At 39.6% G+C, this 21,277-nt stretch overlaps 1 protein-coding gene and 1 long non-coding RNA gene across 4 annotated transcripts in view; one reads left to right on the forward strand and one right to left on the reverse strand.

Moving 5' to 3' along the window:
• The window catches only part of LOC137651397 (uncharacterized), a 281,618-nt gene that overhangs the window by 177,408 nt on the left and 82,933 nt on the right, over positions 1 to 21,277 (forward strand). The window lies entirely within an intron of this gene.
• The window catches only part of LOC137651357 (trypsin-1-like), a 107,045-nt gene continuing 97,234 nt past the window's right edge, over positions 11,467 to 21,277 (reverse strand). For both annotated transcript variants that reach the window (XM_068384655.1, XM_068384656.1), the window contains 2 exons: positions 15,395 to 15,531; positions 11,467 to 11,858 (listed from right to left, as the gene is read on the reverse strand). In XM_068384655.1, the coding sequence (XP_068240756.1) occupies positions 11,688 to 11,858; positions 15,395 to 15,531 (308 nt within the window). In that variant the 3' untranslated portion in view covers positions 11,467 to 11,687. The remainder of the gene's footprint in view (positions 11,859 to 15,394; positions 15,532 to 21,277) is intronic.

The raw sequence follows: 21,277 nt of genomic DNA on the forward strand, positions 1-21,277 counted from the left end.
TCTTTCATAAATTCATTCTCCACTTGCTGTAACTTCCCAATCGGATTCATGGTTCTAATATTCCAGTTACAATTTTAGATTTTTCCTTAGTATTTATAACCCGGAAGATTCATAGCACCCAGCTACGCACAGGAGTGGGGTCCATTCTGTCATTTTCACTTTAGATAGAGGCACTAAATCCATAGAGGATTCATTGCCTAAATTCATCAAGGGATAGCCAGTTCCTAGTCAAGCATTCGAGCAGCTATCCTGTCGCTTCCATTGTGGTTGCTTCTGCCAATAACTATAGGATCTGTGTTGCTTTTTTTATTCCTGCTGCCTATGTTTAGCTACTTTGATGTCTCGCAAAAAGACCTCAACTAACTGAAACCCTCTACTGACTGGGATATTGCTTTTCAAAGAGCCTGACCATCGACTGTAATATTTTGCATTGTTACTGTCATTTGAGCATCTGTATCTCTTTTGTGCTGTGTCTGACAATCAATTTGTGCTTTAGAACATCGTGCTTTTACATTTTCATCATCACCACCACTGGTTCAGCCTTGTCTTCCTAACCAACAAACGCCATCGTAGTTATAGTATATTTTGGCATTTGCACTTTACCCTTGCTAGGTTTAACAGAAATCGTTTTTATTTGACAGCACCACTCAGACCCCTTACATACTTATAGATGATCTAATCTCGTTGTCATAGAGAAACACTTATGTTTTTTCTTTACTAGTTTTAAGCACTCTAAACAGTGAATTAAATGAAGAACCCTCAGATGAGTTCTTATTCTCATGAGAAGCATTGGTTTATACTGAGTATCTAGACTTTATGATGTTATCGGTGCCCTGTCAGAAATGTGGAACATACTAAAATCGGTGAAATATCCTTCAATAGAAGATTCCACATTTCAGTAATGTGACACACCCTTTGATGCTAAATGAGTTTCACATTCAGTGATTATGATAACGTATACATATATATATATATATATATATATATATATATATATATATATATATATATATATATATATATATATATATATATATATATATATATATATATATATATGTATATATATATATATATATATATATATATATATATATATATATATATATATATATATATATATATATATATATATATATATATATATATATGAGAAATTTTGCACATTTAAACGTGTTTTTCATATTTCAAATAAGCCATATATATTAACACATTAAAGTTTGGATTCTCTTAACAACCTTGGGATCAGAGCCCCAGGCGAAATCACTCAAAGACTATAGTATCTGTCTGGCCGGGCTTCAAACCCTGGTCCAGGATACTTGTGTGACATTGGCTGAGTGGTATGGTCAATGTCACACAAGTATCCTGGACCAGGGTTCAAAGCCCGGCCAAAACAGATACTATAGTCTTTGAGTGATTTCGCCTGGGCTCTGATCCCGAGATTGTTCAGAGAATCCAGACTTTAATGTGTTAATATATATGGCTTATTTGAAATATATATATATATATATATATATATATATATATATATATATATATATATATATATATATATATATATATATATATATGATAACTTCTGAGAAATAACAGACAACTCTGGAGCTAAGAAATCAGCTATCTTTATAAAAAAAATGTCATTTGGGTCTACACTTCCATAAGCATCAAGGTCCACTAATAATGTTTTGATCTTATGGGACTGAAAAGCTAAACTAGTTAGTTTAGCCTCAGGAAAAGAGGAACGGGGAAGACTTAGTTTCTTATTACTCTGCCTACTGTCAAATACGTTAGCCAAAGGGTTTTATTTTCCTTTGGACAGTAAGTGGTAGAGCTATCTGGTTTAAGTAAAGGAGGAACTTTTAATTCTACTACATAGAATGTAGATTTGAGGATACCCCATCAATCATGCTCTTTGGAAGTGCCAGAAAGGGTTTCTTTTATGGTCAAATTGTTTTCCTTTCAGTTGGAGAATAAACTAAGCAACAACCCTTATCTAGGTATAATTATTTCAAGTCATATCTGTTCTGTTACCTTTCCAAAGATGGTAATCCTTCGATTTCTTCAAATAAGCATATCTACAATCATTATTATCCTCCACTTGGTGTGTTGACTAGATTTTCATTCAAAAGAATAAGAGGCTCAGCTCCTTTATACAATTGTGACAAATTCAAAATACCATTCCAGTCTGTATTGGGCTTAGAACACTATCCTGAGGAATACCAGGGATTACATGATAGTAGTTGCTTCGGTGCTTATCAACAGCTGCTGTTAATAGAAAGGCCCTGGGGTTCATCAAGAGGTGTAAGGCCCTATATCTTTCAATGGCTCCTTCTGAAATGGCGCCCAGCGTACATATTTACATTAACATAGTGGTATCGGAATTGTAACAGCTCTGCCACGTTACCGATCCTATCCCATATCATTCTAGACAAGGTTAACTCTATTCGAGGAAGGATAGCCACGGTTGTATTTAAATACGTCCACATTATGTACACGATATTTTTCGGGATATTCGACCCAGGGGTGGTAGCCCTGTCATACCTCTACAGGTAAAATTCTTACGTCCCCATTACATACACGATATTTTTCGGATATTCGACCCAGGGGTAGTAACCCTGTAATACCTCTACAGGTAAAATTCTCTGGTATATGACTCGCAGAAATATCCCAAGTAGAAAGCTGCCAAGAGGAACTTCCATCAGGATGACATTATTATTATTATTATTATTATTATTATTATTATTATTATTATTATTATTATTATTATTATTATTATTATTATTATTATTATTAGCGAAGCTACAACCCAGTCTGCTCAGTCTTAATTACTAACTAAACATAGGAATGATTACACATCCCTAATGGAGGACCAACCTTGCTTGTTATAACACCAGGGGAGTTAAGGTATACCAGGTACAAGCAATTGCCAGACTTGTGAGTAGTCTTATGATTTGCTCACAGCCTGAATCAGAGGTAAAGTCTGAAGCTTTTAAGAGTATTGGCAGCTTATAAGATAGCAATTTTAAGTTGCACACAGACCTTTTCAAATTGTGCCCTCTTTATATTGTAAAGGGTCTGTGCTATCACCAAATGTAAGATTAGGTCATTTAGAAGCTTTTATATAGGGTAAAAAAGGGATTTTGACATAGGGAAAATCTATTTTAGGGTGAGATAGCCATGTCATCCTAATGGAAGTTCCTCTTGGCAGCTTTCTACTTGGGATATTTCTGCAAGTGACATACCAGAGAATTTTACCTGTAGAGTTATCATAGGGTTACTACCCCTGGAGCGAATATCCCAAAAGAGATCATGTATGTAATGGGGACGTATTTGAATACAACCGTGGCTATCCTTCCCCAAATAGAGTTAACCTTGTCTAGAAGGATATGGGATAGGATCGGTAATGTGAGAGAGCCGTTAAAATTCCGATACCAGTGTGTTAATGTAAATATGTACGCTGGTCGCCATTCCAGAAGTAGTCATTGAAAGAAATAGGGCCTCACACAGAATTTGGGAAGGGACGAAAAGTAACGGGCAGGTCCATGAGGACGACATGGCTATTTCACCCAAAAATAGATTTTTCCTATGTCAAATTCCCTTTTTTCGGGCTCGAGCCATATCGTCCTGATGGAATTGTACCGGAGAATTAAAAATTCTCATTTGTGGCATACAAGAATCTAACCATGTAAGTGCTATTGTTCCAATCCCACTAATTGTATGAGAAATTAAAACTTCTCCTTAATTAGTGTGTGTGATGAGGGTTTGTTTTTCAATCCAAATACAACTATTTGGGATAAAAGCCCAACTCCATAAGTGGACTATTGAAAGTTTTGTAAAACCATATTGGAACCAGAAAGTCATCATCACAGCCCCACAAGTTGTAATAAAGATAACGTAACCAATATAAGTAGGAACACATACAGACTAATAAATAGTCTGTAATAGAAAGGTTGAATAACTTATGTAAAATTTATTAATAAAATTAGGTCCAATATAAAAGAAACACTAAAAGGCGTATAATCTTTTATTGTTTCAAAAGTAAGCAAATGTGAAAGAACTGAACAAACAATATTTACATTTAATGCTTAAAAAACAGGAACTGTTTACCTCAGTAACATCATTCTGAACAATACAACAATACAAATTCGTACAATAAATTACAGATTTACCTTTTGACTGCATTCTAAACATAGTTTATAACAGGTGTAAATTAGAAGACACATTCAACCTGCACTATGTACACAATATTAGTCCCGTTTTATACAATCCATAAGAGTCCATACACATCACTAAGAAGCTGGTTTAATCACACTATCAGCTGCCACAGCAAAGTATATAATCTCCTCCGACTGTCTTAAGTAGTGTTTGAAAAACACTCTCGAAGATTTCCATCCATTATTGGCTTGTAAATCCTCAAAAGACAAACTGAAAGAAATTTAAAGAAAAGGCAACTTTCGTAGGATCATGACCCAATGGTATACGATCTGAGTCTGCCCTTCTGATCAAATAGACGAGTTTGGACCTCAGCTGTTTTAAAGATAGATTAGATCCAGTTGTTTCCCCTTTAAAAAGTTGTCCACCTTTAATTCTACGCTCTTTAATAGGGAATCTTTAAGGCATTTCACAGGGCATTTAAGAAAAATCTTCCTTAGGAGGGACGATCTTCCAAGGACCCCAGTGTTTAGTGGGAAGTTCATTTTTAGCCAGAAAAGCATGATCCGGGTATGAATTAACCTCTCCCGATTTCGAAAATTCAATATGACCATAGTCCCTTGAAAGTGCCACAATCTCGTTAACTCTACCACCAGAAGCTATAGCTAATAAAAAGATCGATTTTTTAGTAAGATCCCTCAAAGAAGCAGAATAGCTATCTATTGAGGAGGTGCAGTGCAAGACTTTATCCAAAGACCAAGAGATAGTTTTAGGGGGAGCATTTGGTTTCAGTTTAGCACAAGCCTTAGGGATCTTATTGAACAGTTTACTATTGAGTTCTATATCAAAAGCGTAATTGACAGGTCTGGTTGGGGCCGGTTTACACAGGGAAATAGTTGTGGAAGCCAGACCTTGTTCATGTAATGTTATAGAGAAGAATAAACAGAAGTCCATTGTAATCGAAGTGGGCTTAAGTTACTTAACAAACTCCACCCACTTTTTCGAAGAGGTCAGATATTGCCTTCTTGTAGTAAAGGACTTGTACTTCTTTATAAAATCTATGCTTTCCTTCGAAACTCCGTATTTTCGTTTAGCAGCTAGAACGAGAAAATCATGAGCTGAAGGTTTTTTGTTATCCAAGATGAAGTGAAGACAGTTTCCTGTTGTACATCCTCGGACAGCACTGGCATCAGCAGAGGAATCTGACGAGGGTTGAGATCCAGAACAAGAGGGTACCAATTGCTCTTGGGCTATTTGGGGGAAACTAATGCTGCTGTCCCCTTGAAGGTCCGTAGTTTGTCCAGGACCTTCATAAGGAGATTGAACGGTGGGAAAAAAGAAATGCGGGTCCAATGGTTCCAATACAGGGACATTGCATCTATCCCCACTGCTTCCAGATCTAAATTCGGTGCTACGTACCGGGGAAGCTTCTTTCTTGTTGAAGCTCGTTGCAAAGAGATCTATTTGCTGCTCTGGGATTTGCTCTAGAAGGAAACAGAATGATTTTTCGTCCAGAGTCCATTCTGTTCCCAGAGGCTTGAATCTTGATAGAGCATCCGCCGTCACATTGCGAACTCCTTGTAAATGAACTCCAGAGAGATGCCAATTCCTTCTTTTTGACAAAGTGAGATGGTTAATATTAATGATTGATCTATGGAGCTCTCAAGCCTATCTATTGATACAGTGGACTATAGTCTTTCTGTGAAGAACCAACCTGATGTTGTAATTCCTCTTGGGGCTCAACCTCCTCAGAGGGAGAAACACTGCCTTAGCTTCCAGAAATTGATGAAACGTAACTTACCACTGACCCTGTACTTTCTTGGAGGGAGTATGATCCCACCCCCCAACCTCGTTCAAATGCATCTGTGTAAATCGTCACTGATGGAGGAGGAAAACTGCAGAAGAATGTGTGTCGACAGGCTCTTGGTAGTGGACTACGGCTTGAGCTGTTTGTACAGTAAAGCTTGAGTTTTGTGGCGATGATCTCTTAGAGAGTTTTAAACCTTTCTTCTTCAATTCTGTTGGCATCTTTAAGTCTCGCTTTCAGAATATGGTTTGTAACTGCTGCAAACTGTAGCGAACAAAAGACTCTTTCCTGATGACGCCTGGTGATCGTTTTCGAATGAAGCAGACATCTGACCGGTCTTGCTATTTCCTTCCTCTTGTCCTGAGGGAGAGAAAGGATATGTGACTTCAAATCCCAGTGCAGACCTAGCCACTGGAATTCTTAAGCTGGAGTTAATCTGGATTTGGTGAGGTTGATCTGGAAGCCCAGAGAATGAAGATACTTCATGACTTTCAGAGCTGTTAGAAGACACGCTGACTTTGTCGCAGCTCACACCAACCAGTCGTTGAGGTATACCATAACTTGAAGAGCTTTGTCTCTGAGTCGTTGGACAATGGTCTCAGCTAGTTTTGTAAGAATCCTAGGAGCTATGCTAAGTCTGAAGTGCACAGCTTTGAATACGTAGGCCTTACTTGCCAGTCTGAAACTAAGATAGGAAGAGAAGTGCTGACCTATCGGAAGATGCCAATAAGCATCGGTAAGGTCTATGGAGATAGTGTAGCCCCTTGGGTTATTAGAGTCCGTATTTGTGAGATAGTTAGCCTCTGGAACCTGTCGCTCTGAATGAACTTGTTTAGAGGGGACAAGTCCAGTATTGTTCGAAGAATGTTCGAATCTTTCTTTGGCACGCAAAATAGTTGCCCTTGAAAGTTCATGGATTTCGTGCAACAAATAACTCCTCTCTGGAGAAGATCTTGCACATATTTTTCCAGGAAAGGTGTTGTGGGTTGGAAGAATCAGTTGAACTTTGGCTGTTTCTGTCTGCATTTTCAGTCTACTCCTTTTGTGATTAAGCTTTGAGCCCAAGGATAAAAGTTTCATTGATCAATAAAACGATAGTCTTACCCCTCCGGAAGCTCCTCATCATTGTTTTGAAGGACCTGCTCCTTTATTTGTTCTGCCTCTCATTTCTTCGGCCCCTAGGTTGGCTACCTCTTTCAGATTTTCCTCTTCAACTCGCACTTCTTCCCTGAGCTCTAACGGGGCAAAATGTAGTAGTGGCTCGTTCTTAATGGTATTGAAGGCTGGGGATTGTTTAACATACTGCTGATGAACCGTGTACACAGTCTGTGGTATTGTGGGAGCTGTGGCAGTAATGGCAGTAAAGGTCTTTTTGTCTTTAAAGGGTTTCCTAGGCCAATTGCCTTTAGGCTGAGGTCCTTTTCCAAGGGTAAATTTCCTTTTAGAGGACATACCTCATTCTTGTATAAGACTCTTGTTTTTGTGAGCCATAGGGCTTCTTGCACCATCCTCTAGGGAAACAGATCTTTCCCCCAGATGTTAGAGTCAGTCAACTTTTTAGGCTCATGCCTAATAGTTGCCGCTGCAAGGACGGGCTCCCTGCAGGATCTCCTGGCTAAAAAGAAAGCATGTAGATCACAGTTGGAAGGTAGCTAGATGAGTCTTGGCTAGAACTGGGATAATGTCAGTTTTTTAATAGGTCCCGGTGAGCGTTTCCCCGTCAGACTGGTGTGACAAGGAATCTACCAGTCTTCCTTTGGCCTCCAATTCTGATTTCAAAAGATATTCTGGAATTCCAGGCAGTCTCTCATTGAACTACTTACCTCCTATATCCCTATCAGGTTTGCCAACTGTAAAGGTATATTGGACATCTTCCCAACTGTCGTAATTATACAAGAGAGCAAGAGAAATGGGCTAGTACTCCTGTAGCAAAGGTAGAGACTTACCTTCCATTACTGCCCTCTTGACTACCTCCAGACTTTTCGAAACAAAGGGAAAGACAGTGTCATTCGGAGCTACAATTTCGCTTGCTTCCTGCCGAAAGCTGTTTTTAGCTCCTTCACCAATAAAGTTTGAGCCTTACCATGACCGAATATGATCGTCTCCTTGAGAATGGTATCATCCCTAATAGATGCCTCAGAATTCAACCGCACATACCAGTGAGGGTAGTTATCCAATACGAAGGTACCCCTCACTCAGAACCCTTTGTTCTGCATAACGCCAGGGGTTCTTAACCGAGCAGTCTGGTAAACTTAAGACTGGTGGAGCCTTGTACGTTCGTGCCTGTTGTAATGCCTCGATTTTCGCTTCCAACGACGCTTGAGACTTCTTATGCTCAGCTTGAATATTCTCCCTGAATGATTTTGTGGAAGCCATAAACTCCAAATGCCCAGGGAATAAAGGGGCAGTTGGAGTCGGAAGAGGAGTTGAAGACAAAGCCGGTGTAGAAGAATCAAAGACAGGGACAGGCATGGGGTTAGTACTTGGAGTAATATTAACCTTCTAACCATTGTTAGAGTCCTCCGAGGCTTCCGTAGTCAATAAGATCCTTTCCTTGTTTGAAGAAATAGAAGAGGTTGTCAAATTGTTGTCAGCATCCAGATTTATGTCCTGAAGTGTGTCCTGGACTTCTTGATCTGCAATATCCAGCTGTACCGTTGGGAGTTGCTCCGCTAATATCTGATGACCATACACCGGGGTCAAATCAGCCCTGGGAAACAGAAAGAAAGATAGGGGGGCATCGTTCTGAAAGCTTTTCTGGAATCCCTGAACCCAGGTCCTGATGGTTTTCTGGCCCCAAGCTTTCTCATCTTAAGAATTGTTGGTAACACAGAATCCAGGATGAAGGAGATCCTTACATATGCAGCAGTTGGATGGTTCCCAAATAGGAATGGATCTCTTCAAAACACAGCAATCAGCATGTTTCCGACAGGTGTTGTGGACACAAGTCATCTTGACCTGCCTGGTGCAGGTTACTGTTGAGCACTCTATGCCGTCAGCAACCTGTAAAGATAGAAAAATTTCAATGAGTACGTTACAGTCACATGAAAATATTTATCTTCACCAAATAAATAATTCTACCTACTACTAGCTAAGGCTAAGGATACACTAGAATGGGATCTCATGCCAAACAGTTCAGAATTCTAGATAAATTCCAATAGTATTATAGAATTAAGGGAACGAAAAAGTCATACCAATAGAACACTTTTTCCGAAAATCGGTCTATCAGACAACCTTAGGTAGCAATATCAGATACCTGCCAACCTAATGCAGCAAACAGCTATGCCTGAAGTGGAAACAGTGCATTGCTGACATGGGCCCATGGCCTAATGTTTCCCTTTCCTATGCCGGCAACAATGTAACCGGCAGGGGAACAGGGGAATGACTCTTCCCCTATCGGTACCGTTGCCGGCAATAAGACAGAATACCCTGAGTTACTGTCGTATTCCAAAGCCAGGATAGTCGCTGGCAAAGAAGATCGACAGAAAACACTATCCAAGTCAAGCCGGAGTACACTACTCGATGGCGATGACAGAAGATAGGGTTGTCACCGGGGATGGTGGCACTCAGGGGGAAGGAAGGGTTTAACCTCATTTCTCTAAAAGAGAAGTGTATCGAATTATACTAATAATTCTAGGAGATATTTATCTCCGACTGAATTAATAAAACGATACAAGAGGTTAACGGGGAATAACGTTACTAAAGTAAACTAAAACGAGTTAGGTTAACCTAACCCGAGTCGGGCTCCCAGCTACGCTAGTACCACCGAGGTCCTATCGTCAACAATAGAAACGTTATTAGGAAAAGGAAATATTGGAAGGAAGGGTTTTTCCTTATTTCTCTAAAAGAGAAGCGTATCGAATTATGATAGTAATTCTAGGAGATATATATATATCCGACCGAATTAATAAAAATGATACAAGAGGTTAAACGGGGGGAAAAGTTACTAAAGTCTACTAAAACGAGTTAAGCCAACCTAACCCTAGTCGGGATCTCGGCTACGTAGTACCACCGAGGCCCTATTGTAAATGATAGAAACGTTTAATAGAAAGAGAAAATATTACAAGTGTAAAGCTTATCTTCACTAGTATAATTTTGCCTAAATAGCTAGAACTTCTTTATAGCTAATCACCGGGAACGTCGTACTACTAACTAAATAAAGCATTTACTGCGTACGACAGCGGTCTTAAAATGGCCGCATCCAGGGATGGCAATGCTCCGCTTAACACACCTAGATTATGTTAATTTAACTGTGAAAACGGAACCAAAAATTATACACTGGAAAGATAAAATACTCAACTTTCCAGAGGAAGAAGATGCTGGAGATTGCATGGTAATATTCCTTAAAAACAGTAACAACACCGAGAGCAAGTGGGAGAAACACCGTGCTTAAATAGCTACTTTTAAAGGAATAGTTACGCCATAGTAGTACGGGGAGGGCATCCACCGGGTAACCTTGATAACGGCTCCCCTTCAAGCTCGCCACTCTTCTCCCTCAAGGCGAAAACTCTATTCGGGGTGAAGATTGCTATGTGTCGTATCAAGAAATACACCGCCTGATATTATGCGATATCCTTAAAGGTTATATTAAGGATACTCGTGCCAGGAGTTAGAATTCTGGAGACCTGTGGTCAATTCTCTGGAAGTATCACTGTATCCAAATATCCCTTAAAAAGCTACCTAAAGGAACCTTCCATCAGGACGACATGGCTCAGCCCAAATATATATATATATATATATATATATATATATATATATATACAGTATATATACATATATATATATAGTTTTTTTTTCAAATAAGCCATATAATTTAGTACCCTGATGTCTGGATTCTCTTACCGTCTTCGGAATCAGAGTCCCAAGGGGAAATCACTCAAAGACAATAGTTTCTGACCGGCCTGGAACTTATCATATATATATATATATATATATATATATATATATATATATATATATATATATATATATATACATATATATATATATATATATATATATATATATATATATATATAGATATATATATATATATATATATATATATATGTATATATATATATATATATATATATATATATATATATATATATATATATATATATATATGTATGTTTATACCCAGCAAAGTAACGTTCGTTATGTTAATTATGATAAAGCAAATACAGATTTCCTCTTAATTAATATATTAAATGTTATATTAAGATTCAAAATCCTGTCACATCCTTTAAATATTTAGGTAAATTTGTGAAAGTTGGAAAGCATTGCTAGAGCTTATTAAACAGCATTTCAATTTTTGAATGAATCTTATAGTAATTTTTAATACCACTTCTGTTTTTTTTTTTTAACTATGGATGCTAAATAAGCTTTAAATTTTGCGTTTTTACTAGCGACATTTGTAATAAAACAAAGCAATTTTTCGTTAGGAAACTTTTATAAACATTACATTGTTTAGTACACCTATTTGATTTGATTGTTAGATAAAATCTATTTGGAATAAGGTATGGTTTAGATTGTTCGTCTGAAAATTAGTACATTTTCCAACTTTAAGGTAAAATTCCTTTTTATTATTGCAAAAAAAAAAAAATATTTTCAAGAAAATTCATGAAAATTCAAAATGTGTTTGGATATTGCATGAAGCCTAATACTGATTCCTAATATCTTCGTATATTAGAATACTACGAACAAGATGCATGTTGTAATATGATCTCTGTTATTTATTTGTCTACTAACACTTAGAAATTCCAGTTTTAGATATGATCCAGTCTCGGAAAGTGGAAACACGAGTGTACACACCGGGATGATTTGGCCTGGCACACTCATACCCGTAACTGACAATACCAATTTGAACCCAAAGGTTTGGGCAAATTTTAGCAACTAGGGGTCCTCCACTGTCGCCCTGTTTGGGAAGGAATAAGTGTTGTCATTGGAATAGAAACAATAATCAAATATGACAAAGTAATAGCTAGAATTACATGGAAAAGGTAGTTATTTTGAAGAAGTCATAGTTTTAGCATTGTTTTTTTCAAATGATTCATCACAGTGACAATTCGAGCTGGGACAAATTGCTTCACAGCTTATCAAAATTGAATTATGTAAAGGTTCTCAAACCAAAATATACAACATGTAAAGATGCAAAATCACCGATTATCTGTACATCTTACTGGGCATTGAGTTGAAATAGAAATTCCAGCACAAAAACTGCAACACACCAGAAAAGCAACTTATTGTGTGGTTCTGTATAACAGATGGGACATCAAATCCATTATCACTACACATGCACACAAGTACGCACGGTGTTACTCTATAGACATGAGTCATGGTATGACAATGAAAAAAATCTCCCATGGATCTAGTAGATTTAAGAACAAAGCCCTCAGAAGTATATTGGTAGTTGAATGGCAGGACAGGATTAGAAATGAAACTATGAGAGAGATTACTCGAGTGCTATATGTGGATGAGATCATGATGAGAGGTAGATGCAGATGGTTTGGGCATGCTCTTCGCTCTTTCCAAGAGGGATTAGTTCACCAAACGTTCAGCTGGGCTCCCCAAGGCACTAGAAGAGTTGAAAAACCCACGCCTACATGACTGAGGACTATGAAGTGAGAAGTAAATAATGAATAGAGAAGTATTGAATTAAAAGCTCAAGATAGAGACGACTGGCGAAATCTAACTGAGGCCCTTTGCGTCAATAGGCGTAGGATGAGAGGATGATACATATATCTATCTATCTATCTATCTATATATATATATATATATATATATATATATATATATATATATATATATATATATATATATATACATACAATGTAAGCTTTATTTAAATGCGGTACAATACACACACACACGCATAATACACACACACACACACACACACACACACACACACATATATATATATATATATATATATATATATATATATATATATATATATATATATATATATATATATATGGATGTGTGTTTGGGTGTTTGTATATGAATGTAACGATAAGAATTTGATATCTCATTCTATATGCACATTCATTGTTATATGCTACATTCGTGATAGATATTAATAGTTTTTTGCCACACCATGTATTTTAACTCGACGCTTCATTTGATAGACAGATAATTAATAGATTTTTATCTAAATTAAATGTCTTTTTTTTTTTTTCATTTTCGAACATCCCCCATTTTTCTATACTAACGATTTGCCGCGAAATGCTGTGAAACCTATGTTAATCCATTTACCACTTCCGTATTGTTTCGTTTATGACCTTTTACCTCATTCTTATTTTATCTAGAATCGTCATTCACACCTCACATCCGTAAAGGAATGTTGGCTAAACAATTAGTTCATGAATCACCACCGTAGCTTAAAATCTTTTTTCCAATCTTTGGAACACACACCCGGTTCATGATTTTGAAGCTATATTATCATCTTCCATTATACTTATTACCAAATTCTTATAATACCCCCATCATTTCCTTTTCTTATACCGGCCGTCCTAACGTACATTGTTCCAGTCTTATGGTCTTCTTGCATCACATCGGCAATAAAGATATCGCAAGGTCACAGTAACTAAACACTTTTCGTGTGTCTCAAATCTACTTTCATACCAAGCTAATCATTCGCCAACATGCTTTTTTAAAACACTACACTTATATCGTAATAACTTTTGATAATTCTCAGCAACATATCTTCTAGAACAAACACTTTCAGCACTGCCATTATTGTTTCTCTACCTTTACTATTATAAGTATTATCAAGGTTCAGGTATGTCACAAACAGCTTTTTGTTCTTACTTTCAAACATCTTACATACTTCTTTCATATAAAAAGTACATGCCCGTATATTTTGTCTAAACTTACACTAGTTTCCCTACCTGTCATTTTACCATAAATAAAACCACTGACAGACAGACTAGAGTTAGGCACCCGTAGGTATTACTGTTGCCTGAATCATAATCCAATACAATAGAATAATCATTTCTTTCACCAATTCGTTCGCTATTTTCCTCATCAAGATTAACCTTAGAAATCCTGGTTAACTAGTCGATTGCATTATAACCATCCTTTGGCAGTATCTCACTTGTAAGCCAATGAAGCAAATATGTTTATCTATTCTTAAACTTGTAACTGACATCCTTACCTCCTCAAAAGTAACTTTCTCTAGTTTACTAAACCTTACGCTCCTCATGCTTACGTAACTCTGGTCTACCTCTCTTATATTATTCACATTTAACAAGTCTACAAAGTACTCACTCTACCATTGCATTCACAACTAAATGACAAAAACTCTCCTCTAGCATACTATTTTTTTTTAGATCATTTTGTTCGTAAAGCTGTATTTCTTCAATTCCAAAAGAACAACGTTTTATTATCCCTAGAATTCCTGTTAACCTTCTCTATTTTTCCTCCCCGTATCATCTTGATTATATTTCTTCATTACACCATATATTCGTCAGATCACCACTTATAATACTTAATCCTTTTTTTTTCCTTATACTCAAAACATTACCTGCTGTCCTTTTAGCTCCACCATGAATTCTCACAAACTTTTAATCTATTTTTTCTACTTGTTTCTTTAATTCTAATCCAAAATTCATGATTTTTTCCGTATATGCTCTCATTACTTCCTTGTTATCCAACTTAGTTTTCTCAGTTATATAATGTGTACAGACTTTTTTTACACTTTCATCTCCAAATAAAGCCTACCTTATCTTTTGCATCAACCAAACAATTACCAGATATGATTCAACCCCTCCTCGTCTCACCATTACATTTATAAATTTGCCCTTCTACCTACTATAAATGAACACATACCTAGTAAAATTATTTTCTCATCACTTTCGTTGAAAATCATGTATTTCCAGCAATGAAGACTCTCAATTCACATTTACTCAAGAACGTCTTCAATCTTGTCTTGGTCTTTTGGGGTTTACAAAGATCCCCTTTTTATATATACGCCTTCCAGCTACCTCTGAAACGATCACCATGTGCCTATCCCATTCCTGCTGTTATTGCCAGTTCACTTTTGTCTCGCCCAATGCCAAGATATCAAGCTTGCTTCCCATAAACAAATTGATATAATTTACTTCATTCGCATCCATACCATATCCAATAACATTAAAACCCTAAATCTTAGTATGCATATTTTGGTTTCTGCAAAGACGTCTTTGCGTACTATTTTAAGACAATATTATATTTTTTCACCATAAGATGGGAACAAGCAAATAAAACTATTTAAAGGAATCTTTTAACTCAACTAACTTGCCTCTCAAAAGAAGATTTTTACCGGAAAGTTTTAACTTTGGTAAGGATTGTAACCTTTTGAAATGCTGGAACCTTTTATTCTATCTTCTAGATATTTATGAAACGAGAAAAAATAGAAATCAAGTTGAGCTTTAATACAGTTAATAAACAAATTCCTGGTATACAGACCTGGCAGCTGTCTTTATAATCGGTGAGTGCACAGACTACTGTATTGTGATCTGTCGGCAAGTTTTCTAAAGAAGCACAATAAGTGTTGTTTATGACATCTAAGGCCACTTTCTGCAGGATTGTTGGATGAGATCCACCTATTGAATAAATGAATATAACATATCATTAGTATTACTCATATGTGGAATAGAAAATTTTTATAATTATTATTATTTTTATTATTATTGTAGTTGTTGCTGTTGTTTTTGTTTTTGTAATAATAATAATGATAATAAATTATTATTATTATTATTATTATTATTATTATTATTATTATTATTATTATTATTATTATTATTATTATTATTATTGTTATTATTATTATTATTATTATTATTATTATTATTATTATTATTATTATAAGCCAAGCCATAACCCTATTTGAAAACCAGAATGTTAAAACCCTTACATTATAACAGCACAGAAAAAGAAAATTAGAGGTAAGGAATATTCTACATAGATAAAATGACAAAATAACACTATCGATATACACAAAGAGGACCGGGCACAGGGCCGACTCATGGTACTGGAAACAAAGGCTATCACCTCAGGCGCCATCAAGAATTTTCCAAACAAAAATAGAAATAATAAGTAAAATCAAATAAAAGAAACTATAATAAAATTTGAATGGAGTAAAGTTTGTGAGAATTTTATAGACGCGAACGAGGTGAGTGACCTTATATGAAATGCCAAATTTTTTAAAAGATATCTCACCCAACCCGTAGCCAAGTCATCCCATAACCATAGATTTCGGAGCTGGAGGGGGGGGGGGGGGGGGGGGGGCAGCTGATATTTTCAGCGTTAGGGCCAATAGCTCTTATACCAATTAATATATTCTAATAAAATTTTAAGGATTATTTCGATATATATAAGCTTTGTTTCTGACAATTTTCATGTTCATACCTGCTATAAGCATGCCTTGTGTACCAACCGTGTGTCACACAATTGTACATAATTCCTTTTGTATATATTATGCTTGTATCTTCGCTCTTCCCTCGCACTAAAACGAACATGAAAATTCATGTCTCCGGTTTTGCTCTGTAATATTGTCTGTCTCTCGAACATGTTATGTCCTGTTGCCTTGAGGTTTTGTATATAAGGAGATTGTTCTATGATAATATAACTCAGTTGATTGCATCCTGCCTTTGAGTTCACAACCCTCACTCGGCACCGTCACATTGGTGACCCCGGAAGTCGACTCGCTCCCACTGCCTTCCACCCCCACCTCCCTCGCCCCTCCATCGTTGGTACTATGACGGAGACGGACTCTACTACAGCAGTTGGCGCTGCGGCCGCCCCATTGAAACTTTCACCGTTCGCCAGCGGAGAGGTGTTTGCTTGGTTTCAACACGCAGAAGTCCAGTTTCGTATCAGGGGCGTGACTCGCTCAACCACCAAAGCGGATTATGTTCTCGCGGCAATACCCGAGGACACCTTCCCAGAAATATCCGACTGGCTTTGTGAATAAGGAGACACACCAATAGCATATGACGCCCTCAAAACATACCTTCTGCAGCAGTACTCGCCGTCACCAGCCGCCCGTATAGCAAAGCTTTTTCAGCTCTCGCAACAACCGTTGGGGGACCAAAGGGCTTCGCTTGCCTTCAGGGAAATGACCAGTATCGCTCGCCTTCAACCTGCCGCAGACGGCTCTCCTCGTGAGGTGAACCTACTTCGTGCCCTTTGGATACGCCGTTTACCCGAACCTGTACGCGCTGCCATACCCGATGTCGATAGTTTACCCATAAAGGACTTGATGACCAAAGTCGACGGCCTTATGGAGAGCCACTTCAAGACCTCCATCAACACCTCCACTCCTGACGATGAGGATGCCTATTTAACATCAACCGAAGCTGACATGAATGCCGTAGGACATACACGCCTACCCTATGACGTGCCGAAGCGGCGACAAAGCCGCCCACTGCCCACCAATCGCTCGCGCCCCAACGAACGACTTCTACAGCCACTTACTACCTCCCATCCGCCGCAGTTTTGCTACTACCACTTCAGATTCGGGGCAACCGCAAAGAAATGTGCCAAGGATTGTCAGTGGCCAAAAAACGTGTAAGTAGGCCATCGCTTGTGGCGGTGGCCTCCCATGTTTCTAATCTTTTCTTTTTACAGGATGCAGGAACGGGCGTGCGATTTTTGGTAGACACGGGTGCTTGTCGTTCTCTTTTGCCAAGGAAACTATTCAAGGCACGACGTAGTCTGTCTACATCTGCCGACGTCCGCTTGGTAGCTGCCAACGGATCTGCGATACCCACCTACGGTTACGAGAACCTCACATTATCGTTCGGAAACGGTAAATTCAATTGGAAATTTCTCGTTGCTGACGTCACAATGCCAATCCTCGGTGCGGATTTCCTCTCTCATTTCCACCTTCTGGTCGATGTCGCCCACCGACGATTGGTCAACGCAGACTCGTACTTGTCGACACCTCTTCAACCCGCCCCCTCTAACCTCGCTCTCCACATCAGCGCACCCACGGATGCCTACGCCCACCTCCTCACGTCGTACCCGGAAGTTTTCCGTCCAGAACTTCGCCAAACGCCCACGGTTCCTGCCAAGCACGGTATTTATCACCATATCAAGACGACGGGACCCCCAGTCTTCGCAAAATTCAGACGTCTGGCACCGGAACGATTGGCAGCCGCCAAACAGACGTTCGCTGAAATGGAGAAAAATGGGCCTTTGCCAAAAGGCCTCCAGCCCATGGTCGTCACCCTTACACATCGTTCTGGAGAAAGACGGCTCCCTCCGTCCGTGCGGCGATTACAGGCGCCTGAACATGCAAACAGAACCGGATCACTACCCCCTCCCAAACATTGCCGATGTGACCTCCTACCTGCACAAAGCGAAGGTTTTCTCTACGCTCGACCTCCTGAAAGGGTATTATCAGGTGCCTATGAACCCAGAAGACATCCCCAAGACCGCCATCACCACTCCGTTTGGTACATACACCTTCAATTACTCCTGTTTTAGCCTTCGTAATGCTGGGGCAACGTTTCAACGTCTCATGGATGGCATCTTAGGGGACCTCCCTTTCTGTGTATGTTATGTGGACGACATACTTGTGTTCTCCTCCTCAAAAGAGGAACACCTCCGTCACCTGCGCATCGTGCTCGACCGCCTGCAACAAAACGGCCTTGTAGTCCGGTACGACAAGTGTACCTTTGGCGCCAATGAAGTGTCGTTCTTAGGGCACCGTATCACTCCTGAAGGAGTCCATCCCCTCCCTGAGAAGGTAGCAGCCGTTCAGAACTTCCCCGCGCACTCGACCGTCAAAGCTCTGCAGGAATTCTTGGGCATGATCAACTATTATCACCGTTTTCTGCCAGCCATTGCCGCCACTCTTGCTCCCCTCTACGCCTCCCTCAAGGGCAAGCCAAAGGACCTGAAGTGGGGTCCCCTTCAAGAAGCAGCCTTCTGCAATGCAAAGAAGGCCCTATCAACTGCTGCGGCTCTCACTTTTCCTATCCCACACGCCCCTCTCCTTCTCTTCACCGATGCCAGCGACGTCGCTATTGGTGCAGTACTCGAGCAGGTGGTCAAAGGCTCGCCCCGCCCATTGGCCTTCTTCAGCAGAAAACTGTCCAAGGCAGAATCGGGTTATTCTACCTTCGATCGAGAACTGCTGGCGGTGCACTTGGCTGTCCGTCACTTTCGCCATTTCTTAGAAGGTACGCCCTTCGTCATTCGCACAGACCACATGCCTCTGGTGCACGCCTTCACTCGACAGTCTGACGCCTGGTCCGCCCGTCAACGCCGACATCTCTCCGCCGTGGCTGAATACAATTGCACCCTCCAATACGTCCCTGGGAAAATGAATCCCGTTGCCGATGCCCTGTCAAGAAACACGTTGGCTGCCGTTCAACTGGGATTGGATTACAACGCCCTGGCTGAAGCCCAACGACAGGATCCAGAGTATCAAGCTTGTAGGACATCCTGCACGTCCCTCCGTTGGGAAGACTTTCCCCTCGAAGACTCCAACACCACCCTCCTCTGTGACGTCAGTACTGGTAGACCGCGACCTTGGATTCCTGCTCCCATGCGCCGACAGGTGTTTGATTTCATTCACGGCCTTTCGCATCCCTCGTGCCGTTCTACTGCACAGCTGCTGAAGGCAAAGTTCATTTGGCACGGCATTTCTAAGGATGCTAAGGATTGGGTCCGCGCCTGTAATTCTTGCCAAACTTCCAAAGTACATCGACACACGGATTCAGGAGTGTGCACCTTTCCTCAACTTCAGCGTCGTTTCGCACACATTCACGTCGACGTTGTAGGCCCCCTACCCACATCACAAGGACATCGTTACCTGTTTACCGTCATCGACTGCTCCACTCGTTGGCCTCAAGCCATTCCCATGGAAACTGCAACGTCCGCCTCATGTACATCTGCCTTACTCTCTGGATGGATTTCAAGATTCGGTATCCCTGAGCATATTACTTCTGACAGGGGAACCACTTTCACCTCTCAATTGTGGACGTCATTAGCGAATCTCCTGGGCATCACCCTACATCAGACAATGGCCTACAACCCCGCTGCCAATGGAATGGTTGAACGTTTTCACCGCACCCTCAAAGCAGCTTTGATGTCCTGCTGCAAGGATTGCAACTGGTTTACTCAGCTTCCCTGGGTCCTCCTGGGACTAAGGACCACTCCTAAAGACGCCCTCGACGTCTCGGCAGCTGAAATGGTGTATGGCGACCCGTTGGTCGTCCCTGCCGAATTTTTTCCTTCTACAACCTCCTCCGACGATCTCCAGCGCATACGTCACGTCGTGGGAAAATTTACTCCGTGCCGCCAGACTTACAAGCCCCCAGCGAAGCATCACATACCAACGGACTTGCACTCTGCAACGCACGTCTTCCTGCGCAACGACACTAGCAAGCCACCACTAACGCCCCCTTACACGGGCCCTTTCCTTGTGATCCGACGCAGTCTGAAAGCATTCCTACTAAACATTCGGGGCAAAGAAGACTGGGTCTCCATTGATCGTCTAAAACCTGCTTATCTTCTGCCAGATGACCCGCCTACAGTTCGCCTCTCTAGATCAGGGCACCCTATTTAACATGTACAGTATGTCATTTTTAGGGGGGGAGCCATGTACCAACCGTGTGTCACACAACTGACCATAATTCCTTTTGTATATATTATGCTTGTATCTTCGCTCTTCCCTCGCACTAAAACGAACATGAAAATTCATGTCTCCGGTTTTGCTCTGTAATATTGTCTGTCTCTCGAACATGTTATGTCCTGTTGCCTTGAGGTTTTGTATATAAGGAGATTGTTCAATGATAATATAACTCAGTTGATTGCATCCTGCCTTTGAGTTCACAACCCTCACTCGGCACCGTCACACTTGTCTGTCACTTTTGTTCGTAAGTGACGACTTTTAGCTAAAAAATCAGTGAGGAGGAGCAAAGTATTCCTAGAGTTTTACAGATATCCAAAGGATTCTCACACGGTGTGATGGGTGTTATATGAACTAAATTCATATCAATTTTCGAATTGATACTTGCCATAAAAAGTCACAGTACCATTTTTTGATATTCATGGTAAGCCGATTTTCGGCGGCCCCGTAAATTACTCGTAGAATCCTTCACATATCTAAATAGAATTTTCGGGGATTTATGGGATGGATATTTACTTTATCCATACCAATTTTCATGTTGATATCTGCGATAAAAAAGCCACAGCAAATGTTTATTTTAGTATGGGTTGAATGGTTATCTTTGGCGGTGTAGAAAATTGTTCTTAGAATAATTCACATATCCAAATGAAAATTTCAGGGATTGATGTTGAATATAGTTTCTCTGTTCCTGCCAAATCCCATGGTAA

Source organism: Palaemon carinicauda, chromosome 1 (genome assembly GCF_036898095.1).
Source record: "Palaemon carinicauda isolate YSFRI2023 chromosome 1, ASM3689809v2, whole genome shotgun sequence".
Lineage (NCBI taxonomy): Eukaryota > Metazoa > Arthropoda > Malacostraca > Decapoda > Palaemonidae > Palaemon > Palaemon carinicauda.